This window comes from Trichoderma aggressivum (assembly GCF_033847375.1).
Source record: "Trichoderma aggressivum f. europaeum strain CBS 100526 chromosome Unknown scaffold_044, whole genome shotgun sequence".
Taxonomy (NCBI): Eukaryota; Fungi; Ascomycota; class Sordariomycetes; order Hypocreales; family Hypocreaceae; genus Trichoderma; species Trichoderma aggressivum.
Genome location: NW_026946410.1, coordinates 121,491 through 135,352, shown reverse-complemented (window position 1 = coordinate 135,352; position 13,862 = coordinate 121,491). Strand labels below are relative to the sequence as shown.

The 13,862-nt window shown below is 48.3% G+C and overlaps 4 protein-coding genes across 4 annotated transcripts; 1 reads left to right on the top strand and 3 right to left on the bottom strand.

Moving 5' to 3' along the window:
- Window positions 1-190: 190 nt before the first annotated feature.
- On the bottom strand, window positions 191-652 carry Triagg1_8697 (uncharacterized protein; the record flags this gene model as incomplete). Its single annotated transcript, XM_062903573.1, has 1 exon — window positions 191-652. One exon carries the CDS (start codon window positions 650-652, stop codon window positions 191-193), a length of 462 nt encoding a protein of 153 aa, XP_062752333.1.
- Window positions 653-1,766: 1,114 nt separating this feature from the next.
- Window positions 1,767-2,780, top strand: Triagg1_8696 (uncharacterized protein; the record flags this gene model as incomplete). Its single annotated transcript, XM_062903570.1, has 3 exons — window positions 1,767-2,139; window positions 2,211-2,332; window positions 2,385-2,780. The coding sequence occupies 3 exons, from the start codon at window positions 1,767-1,769 to the stop codon at window positions 2,778-2,780; spliced, it is 891 nt and encodes a 296-aa protein (XP_062752332.1).
- A 413-nt stretch (window positions 2,781-3,193) lies between these two features.
- Window positions 3,194-11,135, bottom strand: Triagg1_8695 (uncharacterized protein; the record flags this gene model as incomplete). Its single annotated transcript, XM_062903569.1, has 7 exons — window positions 3,194-3,348; window positions 3,411-6,012; window positions 6,194-8,769; window positions 8,847-9,945; window positions 10,014-10,645; window positions 10,704-10,845; window positions 10,962-11,135. 7 exons carry the CDS (start codon window positions 11,133-11,135, stop codon window positions 3,194-3,196), a joined length of 7,380 nt encoding a protein of 2,459 aa, XP_062752331.1.
- Window positions 11,136-13,087: 1,952 nt separating this feature from the next.
- On the bottom strand, window positions 13,088-13,831 carry Triagg1_8694 (uncharacterized protein; the record flags this gene model as incomplete). Its single annotated transcript, XM_062903568.1, has 1 exon — window positions 13,088-13,831. The coding sequence occupies one exon, from the start codon at window positions 13,829-13,831 to the stop codon at window positions 13,088-13,090; it is 744 nt and encodes a 247-aa protein (XP_062752330.1).
- Window positions 13,832-13,862: the final 31 nt, after the last annotated feature.

Here is a 13,862-nt window from a genome sequence, read left to right as displayed (position 1 = left end):
GGCCATTTCCCTCAAACTATGGACACTTATTCAGTCTATAAGTAGCGAAAAACAGAGCATCGTTTTTGTCCTGAATTTTCTTTATACCCACAGGATGCCCTACTGGCACTACATTCATTGAGCGAAGCTATGTAATCCAAACAGTTAGATATTTTGAGCTTGCTAACTTAGTCGAACCACTCTCTTACCTTTACCACAGTCTGTTGTGAGGATCGACGACATTGGTCGATTCTTCACTGTCCTTCCAGAGCCTGTTGTGAGGATCGACGACATTGGTCGATTCTTCACTGTCTTTCCACAGTCTGTTGTGAGGATCCACAACGTTGACCGAGTCTTCACTGTCCTTCCACAGTCTGTTGTGGGGATCCACAACGTTGACCGAGTCTTCACTGTCTTTCCACAGTCTGTTGTGAGGATCCACAACGTTGACCGAGTCTTCGCTGTCCTTCCACAGTCTGTTGTGAGGATCAACAACGTTGACTGAGTCTTCGCTGTCCTTCCACAGTCTGTTGTGAGGATCGACGACATTGGTTGATTCTTCACTGTCCTTCCAGAGCCTGTTGTGGGGATCCACAACGTTGTTTGTCTGCTCTACTGGCGCGGCAGCAGCCAGAGCAGCAACGGCTAGGTACAAGGCGTTTCCAAATCTCATGTTGAGAGTATAAGTATAAGTAGTGCAATAATTGTGTTCTGAGTGGTTTATGAAGTGGTGCGTATATGAATAAAAGAAGGCGTGGTGTCACAGGGAGTTGAAACTGGAAGCCTGGGAGAACTTTATATATTTTGGAATACGGTATACTAGTCTATGTGAAAGCTTGCCTCGTTGATTGTCCCATGAAATCCCCATCTATCTATTTACTTAAACCACATTACGATTAGAAATACATCTAATGATGTTTTAAACAGAACCTTTATTATCCGCCCAGATAAGATATAATTTTATGAAACAAGTTTAATGTCCATTCCGTTTCTGTTATAGTCTTTAGGCATTATAGTAGACCATCTTATGAAGCATTTACCATGATCACATCGGAATTAGAACATGAACCTTGTGCAAAAGTTCCAAATGAAAAAACCGCTCGATCGTACTTATTGGGATCGTTGTCACGAACTTATGATAACCTAGGCTGTGATACGCCATGCGGAGCAACCATCACGCCAAAGACGTTTTTTCTTAGTTCGTAAAATAGATGGTCGTCTCTAGTCATCTTCGACCAAATAAATACGGATGTTGGTTTCTTATTAGTACAAAGTAGTAGCAACCCCTCACACCTTTTTCGGTTGTAAAAATGGGCCAGACCGGGCAAGTTGTCGCGATAGCACTGCAATCTCGCGGGGTAATTTTCACACACCTGCCGTTTGGAGTTACTGCTGACATAGAAATTCCGTAAAAGGGTCCATGGAGGTGGCTCTTTTAATTCGTTTTATCTCAGTCGTCCATTCTCAGTTACTGCTTATAGCGTATGAGTTCTAGTATGCTGCTTTGGAACCACTTTTGTGCTTTGCCTATCTTACACTAGAAATATCGTTCGTATACGAATAGCATTTCTCACTATACCCTTAAACTAGAGTGACACTTAGACGCATATGAACCACCTGCTCGACCACAGGAGGAAAGACTTTGCGAAGAGGGAGCCTTTTATATTTCCATATCGAATTCGGTAAGCTCAATTGGTTTGGATACTCAGTATCTACTGACGGTTCCCTTTTGTCGGACTCATCTTTTACATGTTGCTTCATTGCGTCTCATCGCCGGAATCTTCACCATGAATAAGCATTCATACGATCCTCTGTTGACCGGCGATGACGCAGAGGACACCATTATTGAAGATACTTCTCGTCATTCTCATGGGAGTACACGGCGCAACTTCCTATCGACATGTTTGATAACTGCTACCAAGATATTCCCCTGGATTCTGTCATTCATATTGGCGGCCATCATTATCTACGACAGAACTGATGGCTGGGATCGATTTCGCCAACATAAACTTTACGCTTCACAGCAAGCCTATTCTCCGGCTCAAACCGAGATTAGCTACAAATTGACAAAATACCATACTAATATTGTCGATGCCCCCAAAGAATTTCAAGGAGGCCCTTCTGAAACTTTGAACAGGGCATGGGATAATTTGTTTAATTGTCAGTCAACCATACATGATATCATATGCCAATATCACATGTTTGATGGCCTAACTTTAATACTTGATTAGTTGGTATCTCTACAATTCCTGAAGCTCAAGCAAGACTATTACCAAACTATACATCACCTGTACCGGGCCACGAAGACGAATACATCGTGGAGCTTGACGTATTTCACCAACTCCACTGCCTTGTACGTGCTCATATTATAGTTTGTGGATGAATTGCTGACACCTGACTTTTAGAATATCTTCCGCAAAGCTTTCACCCCTATTTACCTCTCAGATTGGGAATATGTTAAAGATGCAGAGGCCTCATTGAATTGGACAGTTCCCGAATCATATCCTTATGAGGCTTTTGAAGAAAATCGAGTCAAAAACAGTATCAACCCATGGCATATCGGTCACTGCCTCGAAAGTTTGCGCCAATCAATCATGTGTCACGCCGATATTACCCCAGCTGTTTGGCACTGGGACTATTCTATTCCCAACCCAATGAGAAACAAGCCTTGGCTCACTGTTCTACATACGTGTCGCGATTTCGACCGTATCCGTGAGTGGGCCAAGAAGCGCAAGATACGGTGGGATTTTAACGACGAGGTTGAAATACCGCAGCAGTTTGGTGTACCAACATATCCATGACATTCCAAAGTGTTACAAATATAGCGATTGTAACTTGATTTGTAATTCTAATAGAGGAATGAAGTGAACCTATAGCGTAAGGATCATAAAGTGGAACCCGAGAAAGGACATGGACCATTGGGAGTCTTCTACTAAGTTTAGAGATTCTTCTTGGGTGGATTACGCATTCAGGATTGAGGAGACGAACATTTATCACCAGTCTAGACTAACTGGCGGCATTGAAAAAGTGGTTTGTCGTTAAAAGGGTAGAGCCCGTGTCGACACTTCAGTACGATTTATATACAATCTCGGGGAGAAGGATACAGGTTCGTAATTTTGAGTCAGCTGCTAAGAGTATTGTGGAAATTTTATAAAATGAACAATATTAAGCTAGAATGAATTATATACTATTATCTTTTGTCCCAACCCTCGTATCATTTAGCCGCCAGATCGCTATATGAAGAGTTCTTTAAGATACTCAGCGCCAAACGCGAGATGGGCATTGGGCTGAGAATCTCGAATATGGACAAGCGGCTATCAAACTCCTTCAAGAACCAATTCCGCACCTCTGTAGCCTTCAGAGAATCAACTGTAAAATACCATTTAGTACATTTCATTGGCAGCATGGGTAACGAAACTATCTTCACTTACTTCCATAAGCTGTCACCGATTTATCCACGTCAATGTTGGATGCATCCGACGACATAGCGGCAGCGACATGCACACGAAGTGCATCTTCAATAATTAATCTTGCTTCTTCGGTTGTTTTAGCACTCTTGATGGCTTTTTCGTAGTTTACCTTTTGTTGTTTTTCGCCCGCAGTATCGGATTGTAGCTGTCGATCCAGTCGATGGACGAATTTAAGGTCAGTAGACCAGCTGCTGCCTCCATTGTCGTCAAGTTGGATAGAGCCCGAGATACCCACTACCACTTGGCTGGGTATTTGCAAACCGTTCAAGCCAATGCCGCGCATAGCAAGCTGCAACGCAGCCTTAACTTCTTTCTTGCTAACTAGAACGGATGCAAGATGCGGAAACTTCTTTACGAAGTCATCCACTGAACCGATGTTGCCCGTATCCATATTGACAAGTCCCAGATTCAGACTGGTGGCAGGGAAACCCTGATGGCGTCTGTGAGCAGCCAGTGCATCTTCAAACGTGTTGCCGGCACTGTAGTTAGCCTGGGCGCTGTTGCCGATGATTCCAGAAATAGATGAAAGCAGGATGAAGAAGTCGAGATCATTATGGCAGCCTAAAGCATGGTGCAAGTTCCAGGAACCCTGGACTTTCGGTGCTGTGGCTGTAGTCCATTGTTCTCCTGTCATAGACTCGAATGGAGAATCAGCAAGCACCATGGCAGCTTGTATGATACCACGAATACGCCAATTCTCCTTTTTGGCTTGAGATGCCACGTACTCTACATCAGTAGCCGAGATGATGTCGCAGCGTATCACATCACACCGACATCCCTGCTGAGAAAGACGACGGATTGCGGAGAGAGCTGAGTCGGTCGGTTTCCCAGAGCGTGATAGAAGAAGTATGTGGCGGGCCCCTTGTTCGCTTAGCCACTCTGCCATCTCAAGACCCAATGCACCCATGCCACCAGAAATGATGTATGTACCAGCGGGATCCAGCCTGCTCTGCAGAAGAGCAGAGTGCCCAGATACAAGCATTGGAACGAATGATTGAGGCCCTAGCGAAAAGATCATGGGTCTATGATCTTGTGCTTGATCTAAAAGTTGGCCAATCTCTGATATGGGCTTCTGGCTGGAGGGTGGTAGTGGCGGGAGAGTCAACGTCTTGCTGGAGAATAAAGCGAATACAGCTCTCATGGAAATCCGCATATTGGACATATCCATTGATGCAGTATCAAGACGCTCTAGCGTGACATCGAAACGAGGAGTAGCTGCTCTCAGGTTGTTCTCACGGTTAGTTGAAGGGTTGACTGCCACGAAGCGGCCGCCTGGCCCAAGACTAGCCATCAGATGTTTCACAGTTGCCGGATTCTGAAGCGATGACAACACAAGTCGTATACCCGAAACACCAGTTTTGTTTCGCATCATCCTGCTACATGAGCGGGTCATCTGATGCAGGATGGTACAACCATTGAGCTCCTCCTCATCGACCTGTTCACCCTCGGGTACTACGACAAACACATTTAGGCCAAGCCAATGTGCGGTTTGTCCCAGAGCAGCTCTCAAAGCCGAATCTTCCACATCTATCAGGACACCGCCGGTATCTGCATGTTGTCGCTCTGGGAGTTCTGGTGTTGAACTCCGGAGAGGCGAGTGGCCTGCACTGTCTGGAGGTGTAAGATTTGGCTGTAGTTTCTTGCTCAGATGAGAAGTCAGTTGACTCATCATCTTAGGATTGGACAGCAATCCGTAAGAAGCTGATGAAGTTGATTGCTGCTGGTTAATAAGGACTTGGTGCGCCACAATAAATGGCGTAATCCAGTATGCCAATTGTGTAGCCGAGATATTTTCGGGAACTTTGAAGAGATCGGAAGTGCTGGTAATGAAGCTAGTTTTCACATCAAGGTCCATGGAGACGTCGAGGGGTAGAACGAAGTCGCCCACGCGATAATCGGACACGCGGGCCCCTACCTTTCGGACGATGCCGACAACGGCCCACGGCATGGCGGCCGTTTCCAAAGTCGAGCCAGCAACATATCTGGTCTCTACCAAAACCTTGCCAGCGCCTACGGAGCTGTGTGGCTCGCACGGCGTCCATTGTACAGACCCTTCCATGGATAACCTCAAAGGTTGGGGGCACTCGTTCAACCGGATGTTAATCGACGTAGTGTTGGATGCCAACAATTCGATTTCAGCATCCATAGCTGCATTACGAACGAGGCGGGGAATGAAGATTTTGTTGTCCAGCTCAGCATACTCGGTCTCTACAAGGACCTCAGAGTCAATGCCAGGCAAGGTCATACTCAGAATCTTGGTCACAATAGACGCCATGTCTTCGCAAAGACTCGAGCTGTTTGGCGAAATGTCCAGATGCGGCAGCACCAGCTGGGGGTATTCCGCACGAACCGTACGCAACAACCCTTGAGTAAGGCTATACTTCAGGCCGTCTTCATTAGGAGTCATCAAACCGCCGGTGGTCAACCAAAGCACGTAGCGTGCGCTGGCCACCATGCTTTGGAACTGGATCAAATCCTCCCCGCTCCAATCGTACACAAGGCTTTGGCCATATTCCACCAGCGAGATGATGTACGAATTGGTGGTTTCAATAGGAGTTTGACCCTAGAAATCGAATATCACTATTAGTGAATATCCAAAATAACACATTTGTTGGGAATAAGAGGATAAGGATCAGAGGATCGGGTTGATCGGCGATAATATTCATGTCACGAAACAAGGCAGCAATAGGGAAAAGTTCAGCTTGACGAACTTCTATCGCCCACACAGAACAGAAGTCACTTACCATGCACTGAATAGTCACTTGGGCCCCATATTGCCCTAGAATGTCGGTCAAACTATCGCGTAGCCGCAGAGCTTCCGGATTCTGGTCGTTGACACTGCGCTCGAGTATGATCACACGCTCTGGCATTAACGTGCTCAACAACGTTGACGATGGCTGTTTCGAGTTCGCCATGCCAGAGTGGCTAATTTCGCTGCCATCTACAGTAATACTCACCTCATCCCCCTTCTGCATACATATGCGGCCGTTGTCATCGAGCCTCACTATTTGGCCGCCGGGGTTAAGGAGGCGTGAAATGGAATGCAAAAAGAGACTGTTTCCTCGGCCTCCGTGAGCAACTAGTATGATTGCATCATAAGGGCCATTTGCAAGAGACTTCTGCATGTATGTAGGGAGTGTACTGTGGTCCTCACTTGCGTCCGACTGCGGCAATGAGCAGGAAAACATCTTCCCCCGGCCGCCAGCCCTCTGATGTGATGCAACTGTGCAGCGGAGAGTTTCTAGAAGATCCATGTCCTGCTCAGCTCCTGCAAATAAGACATTTGCGTTGGCATATTTGTGTAAGTAGCATTCGAGCCATGAGGTAAGCAGCGATAGGCCATCTTGGATATTAGTATGGAAAGGCAATTCCATCATGGCAATGTCCTCTTTCCATACTATGTCAGCTGTCCGCAGATTGCTGGCGACTGAATTTGTCGCATTGTATCCAGCGTCTTGAGTTGATGCCTCTCCCACGTCGCTCAGTCCCATCGATTCAATGACAATCTGCGGACCACGAACCTCCGTATCGGCAAAGAGGATGTCGGCGACAAGCGACGCTTTTCCGATGCGTTTGGTTGAGGCCATGCCGAGAAACGTTGAACCAGGGCTGGAAGGCAAATCAGCTGAGATGAAAACACGCTCAATCGAAACTGGTACTGCTGGGCGCAGCATTTCCTCCTGGGTCTCGAGTGCAGCAAAGGCCAAATGGAACGCAGAATCCAGCGTCGCAGGATGCAAGAGATGTGGAAACTCGTATTCCATGGGCATAATGGCCTTGGTGTCAGGCACCTTGAGAGTGCCGCAGGCAGCACCACCAGACGAGGCTCCATTCTCCGAGGAAACAGTATCAATGCTTTCTAGAGCCTGGAAGGTCGGGCCATATTCCAGACCAACGGATGCTAGTTTGGCATAGAACTCCTTAACATCAACAGGTTGTATGGCCAGGTTTTGTGTCTTCAGTAACTTGACTCTGGTCGCCTCCCACTCCTGTTTTTGTACTTCCAATTCAAACCCGTGGTCTCCTTCTTGATGTTGGCCTTCATAAATAGCAGCAACAGAGCCAACCACAAGGCGGCGTACAGGCTGGTCAAAAGAGTCAGAGTAAATGCTGAAACTATACACTGCATCCATAGCCGCATGCGGTTTGAGGGTTATAGAAATATCGGTAGCCGAGCCATCGTCTGGAAGCGCAAGTCCAGTTTCAAATGTCACGTCTGTAAGTTCAATACCTCGGAGTACTCGATCTTTCTGTACATCCTTTGCTGCCAACTTCAACACGGCTTCAATAGCCATGACAAGATATCCAGCAGCAGGAAACAAACAAGCCGAGGCCACACGATGATGCGCAAGCCATGGATTCTCGGCCACGCTGAGAATGTTGCGCCATCTAGGCTCGAAAGGATTCTGACCATCAACCGGCATCCCTAAAAGATCCGTTCTGGGCTCCTTCCGAGTACGGACAGCGTGGCTGGCTAGGTGCTCGTGCCAGAAGCTATTTTCATGGTTCCAGGGGTAACTGGGGAGGCGGGGGAGCATGCACAAGTCCAACTCGGATGCTGCTGAGATTCCGTTGACTTTTCTCAGGTCAATTGAATGTCCCGTTGACCAAAGGAATCCCGCAGCCTCGAGTGATGTCTTGCGCGCGTGGCTCCCAGCCACCAGCATGGAGCGATATGGCAGCTTCTTTGCGACTCGAGGGCTGATAGCAGAGAGAATCTGCTTGATGGGACCCTGAAGCGTTTTAGAAGGCCCTATCTCGATGATCGCGCTGTATTCAGTGTCTAGCAGTTCGTCGTCGTGGATATTCGCACCAGTTACAAGGTTGCGCAATGCTCCAGCAAATCGGACGGGACTCAACATATTCTCCATCCAGTAATCCCCGCCGAGTCTGCTGCCCTCAATGCGCTCCTCTGTCACAGAAGAGAACATCGGCACTCGCATTTGTCCCAGCCTATCCTCTAAGCCGGCTAGCAGGCGCTTGCTATCATCGGAAACGACCGCCATGTAATGAGAGTGGTAAGCCACCCCCGTCCGCAGCTGGCGCGAGAACTTGCCATCCTTTACCAAAGCATCGTGTACCTCTGCAACCGCACTGCTCTCACCAGAGAGTGTTACACTAGATGGGCTATTGATGCAGGCTATTGAGACCGAATCGTTGCCATCGATGTATTTGGCGGCCTCAGATTCCGATATTCCCGCGGCCAGCATGCTGCCCTGAATTCCTGCTCGTGACGAGACGACGCTGGAAAGTGTGCCACGGTAGTATGCCACGTACATAGCATCTTCATGAGATAGAACACCTGAAGAATAGGCGGCAGCTGGTTGGGTGTGAAAGGTGAGTTAGCCATATTAACAATGTTTGGGGGGGGAGGAGGACAGAAGGGGAGATGCATACCTATTTCGCCAGATGAATGGCCAACAACAGCAGCTGGCTGTACGTTCCAGGTAGATAGCATATCCACCAAGCCAATCTGGATAGCTGTACAAAGAGGCTGTGAGTAAAGCGGGTTTCCTAGCTCTTGTGCCGACCCCGTCATGAGCATCTGTTTTATATCCCAATCACCACCGCAGGCCGTCACTACCTTCTGACTGCGCCGAATGCTCTCGCTAAACACTGGGTCAGAGAACAACTCACGAGCCATACCGGCTCGCTGAGCACCTTGGCCGGTGAAAACGAAGATGGCTTTGTCTTTGGGAGATGAGCGCTCGCGGGGCAGTTGGTTTGCTTCAAGAGAGGCACTGAGATCGGCCAAGCTATGCGCCACAACAAAACTTCGGAAATCCAGTTTAGTACGCTTTTCTGAAAGAATGTGACTCAATGACTGCATGGTGGCAATGTTGTCTTTCTGAGGCTCATCTTTGAGAAATCCTGCGTAACCTGAAGCAATCTTGTCCAAGCTACCTTGGTCTTGGGCGGAGAAAACAAATAGATGGTCTTGCTGTTCTACATCCGGGGTATCTTCGCTGGCGGTGTCATCTGCAATGCCAGTAGAATTACCCTCGCTGTCGGAACAAGACAAAGAATCTGAGGAAGACGTTGCGGACGATGACGATGATCCATGCTCCAGGTCGTGGTTGATGGGCGAGTGGCCCAGGAGAGGAATTGGATGTGTGATATGGCGCCCATGAATCCCACGTGAGGAGAGATAATGCAATGCATCATCAAGAACCACATGAGCATTTGCGCCACCAAAGCCAAATGAATTCACGCTGGCTCGTCGAACACCTTCCTGGGGCCACGATACGTTTTCCATCGGCGCAATCAGATTCCAGTCTTCCATGTGGAGTTTGGGATTCAGCTTTTTCAAGCGAGTCACAGCAGGTATAATGCCAGCTTCCAGACACAATACTGCTTTGATGAGGCCGGCCAGACCAGCTGCACCCTCTGTATGGCCGACATTGGGTTTCACACTGCCGACGTAGAGAGGACCATTATCCGCGGCTTTTCGCTCGGCACCAATAGTTTTGGCGATAGCTTGCATCTCAATTGGATCCTACACAAGGATGAACATGGTTAGTTATTTATAAGCAGGAGATGAAGATGACAGTGCGTTTCACGTACACCTAGTGGCGTTCCAGTGCCGTGTGCCTCGAAATAACAAGTGTCGTTCATGGAAATTCCAGCTTTCTTGTACGTCTCACGAATCAATTCAGCTTGGGCATCTCCGCTCGGAACGGTCATACCCGTCGTTTTGCCATCGAAGTTTGCGCCAGTGGCACGAATAACAGCCCGAACCACATCTCCATCTCTAATGGCATCCTTGAGGGGTTTAACCATCACCGCTGCCACTCCTTCACCCCTACCGTATCCATTAGCCGACTCATCAAATGTGTGGCTAATTCCATCAGGGGTGATCATGTGCATCGCAGTGAACTGAGCCATGAGATTAGGATGGAGGATGAGATTCGTGCCAGTTACTAGTGCCTGGTCACATTCTCCAGCTAGCACTGCCTGGCAAGCAAGATGAAGACTGTAGAGAGCAGAAGAGCAAGCCGTGTCCAATGACAGGCTGGGGCCGCGAAGATCAAAGAACCATGATATACGGTTGGCCAAGATCGATTTCGCCGTTCCACTTCCAGGATGATCTCCAAGGGAAAATAAGTCACCTTCGGCGATTTCCTGATAGTCAGCAGTCATGACACCGCTGTAAACCGCAGTCCTGCTCCCTGACAGGTTTTGCATTGTAATACCCGCTATATTGAGTTGAGTCAGCGATGTAAAATCACCCCATGGAAGAGGATTAATCGTTACCGTTTTCAAACGTCTCATATGCCACCTCGAGCCCCAGCCTCTGCATCGGATCCATTGCTGCCGCCTCGGAAGAAGTGATGGAAAAGAAGGGAGCATCAAAATGTGAGACATCGTCAAGAAAGAATCCAGATTTGGTGATGACCTAATAAGGATCAAAGTGTCAATTACTATAACATCATTGAAAAGGAACTCGCAACATTGATCAATGTAGCATATAAATGGCAACTATTTGTTCTTTTGCAGGTAAAAGACACTTACCGCTCCACGTCGACCTCTTGATGGGTGATACCAGGCGTCAGCATCAAAACACCGCTCAGGTATTCTACCATGGCCGCTCCGACCCTTCTCAATCATATCCCAAAACTGGGTTGGAGATGCTACGTTGGCAAAGCGGCATGCCATGCCCACGATCGCAATGGATCCATCGTCCATGTTTGTACAGGTGTCTGGCTTTGAGTTGGCCTTAGTTTGTTCCATCTTAATTAACTGATAAATAGATGATTATGTAACTTGGGACGTTTTTTCTAACGAGGATTGAAGTTGTTGCGAATCGCTTCCGGCTCCGTAATTGTTGTCTAGGGTTGAAATGCGCCATGGCCGTGTGAGCGCTTCCCTGCATCTTATATGCTGATTCTCTGATCACCATAGAGGCCCCGTTAGCATCACAAGCAAAGTCCAGTAGCCACTTGGCTAGTAGACCCTTGACGCTCCAGGTGTTAACGCAATGCCGAAGATTATTGTATCGTTACTCCTTACTACATTTACTGTACAATAGGAGTGTTAGTGCCCCTATGCTGAACACGAGCCACAGGTACATGTCTTTGTCATAAGTGTTGTTGAAAACATTAGTATCGTCCCTCAATCTCAAAGTAAGGCACAACACTCCAACATCTCTGTGCTAACACTACGATAACATCAGCACGGTACCCAGAAAGTCTCATTGTGCACGATGATTCACCTCCCTCCTTCTCCTGCTGAAAGATGGTCATCAGAAACCTAGCAAGCAGAAGACAGTGGAGTAACCGTGGAATTCGATTGCTGTTCTCTTCAGTAATTCGGAAACCGAAGCCGGAGATTTCCTGATATTGTTTTGATGACTGATAATCCTCCCCGGAGCAATATGACCCCATTCATAGAATGATCTTGGAAAATTGTAGCCCTCTGGCAAGGATGTGCGTTGCTGTGTCACAGAAAGACGCGTCCGAGATCCAGTCCAAGGCAGGCTTCAGACGAGAAACATTCTAGGACCCTTAGTTATTTCCGAGGCTGACCGCACAAAGCCTTCAAATCGGTCACCGAATAATATTGTAGTAGCCTTGGAGTGATAATTCAAAGGCGGCAAAAGTCTTGTACCTACTCGAATTAGCAGTAAGCTGTCCAGGTCGATAATCAAGGGCTCTCTATTTTCGAAATGTTTCGCAGTAATGGGTTCTCTATACAACTGTTTCAAACAAATGGTTTGCAAATACAAGTAGCAGGACAATGCCTAGTAGTCACCCACCCACAAGAAACACATCTAACCGTTTGATTGATTTTTTTTATATTAGTGTCGATCACACAAGGGCTCTCCTGACTACTACCGACCAATAGGCACCCACACACTCTCCCGGGGAGGTTACCGGACGCTGCTCAACTCAGACATCAAGACTACCTAGCTAGCTAGGCTGCTTCCTTCGGAGTTCAAATTCTTTAAGCGCACCCCCCCGGCGTAGGCACCGGAAGTTACCTGACCCACGGCAGATCCACATCGGAGAGCGAAATCACAGCTAAGACCACTCCCTTGACAGAGCTCGACAGGGGTCCAGCCATGGGCGATTTCCCAATAGTCTGCGATTCCCACTCCAAAATCCCCAGATCGACCCTCAGAATCTCCATTTTTCGCTAGCGATTTCCTCACGGATCGCAGTTGTGGGTACCCAAAGAGGACCGAGATCACCACAACAACGCTTACGTCATGAAGCTTTGCGACGAATTGATTCAACTTCGGTCGTATTCTACTATAATGTGACTCTCTTTTTCGCTGAGGCGTGATTTTTGCCGTGGTCAACTTGCCCCACGGCCCCGGTGTGATATATCGGACTAATACAACCCGTGCTCACTCAGGGGCTACGTTTCTAAGAACCATACATATAGTCAACAGCTTATCCCATCTGTTTAAATGCCATCCAAAGTGTGTACTCCATAAACCTAATTCCAATTCATTAGAAACAGTCATACAAAAAATTCGCCAAGCTATCGTTGAGCTAATATATCCGCCTAGTCCGTCCTGCAAATAGCCATGGTTCCGCTTTAATGAAGTCCGTAGACCACCAACACCACCCTCTTGTATTGACTCCCGTACTCCGGACCAACCCACGCACTCCGGAGATCCGTTATTGGTTAGATCACTCTGATGCTTGATGCAAGAAACTCTCCGCGTCTCCCAATGCGGCGAACAAGTGGTGCTCCAGATCTCTTTGTAGCTGGTCGAAACCGGACACCGGAATTCCCATGGCCCCTGCTGATCCGGGAGGCTCCCCAACCCGCGTCGTTGATTTTCCAATCAAAGGTATTATCCGACGTAGCTCGTCCAGAAGAATCTGCACAGAGCCAATGACATGATTGTTTCCCAGCTGACTCCCCCCCAAAGTCGCCCTTGCGGCAGCCACTGCCTTGCCGTACCTGTCAATCATGTGGAAGCAGATCAAGGACACCACGACGGAGATTTGATAATCTGCCGCTAGGCATGCACACTCCATGATTCTCGACAACTGGCCCGTAGCCCTTCGGTTTGCGAAGATAACATCGCCCACTATGGTCTTCGCATCGACGTTGGCGGCAGCCCAATTCATGTCGGACGACGAGCTGTCATTCCGGATATCGACGAGGATGGCAGCCGCTTGCGCCAGGCAGCTGTGGACGCCCTCTGACGCGTCGGAGGCACCGCTAGAGCTGTTTTTCGGGCTGTTGGTGTTCATGGAGCTGGCGCCGTGGCTACTCACAGCCACAAGCTGAGGTATGTCTTCCAGGTTCCACTCCTCATAGTATGCTGCTGCCGAGAAGGCGTCCATCTCGCAGTGTGACGACGCCGGTACCCAGGAGTTGAAGTCCCACGTCGCACTGTCGGATGCATAATCGTTCATGGTCATGTCGCATCCATCTACCTGCGGACTCCGTAAT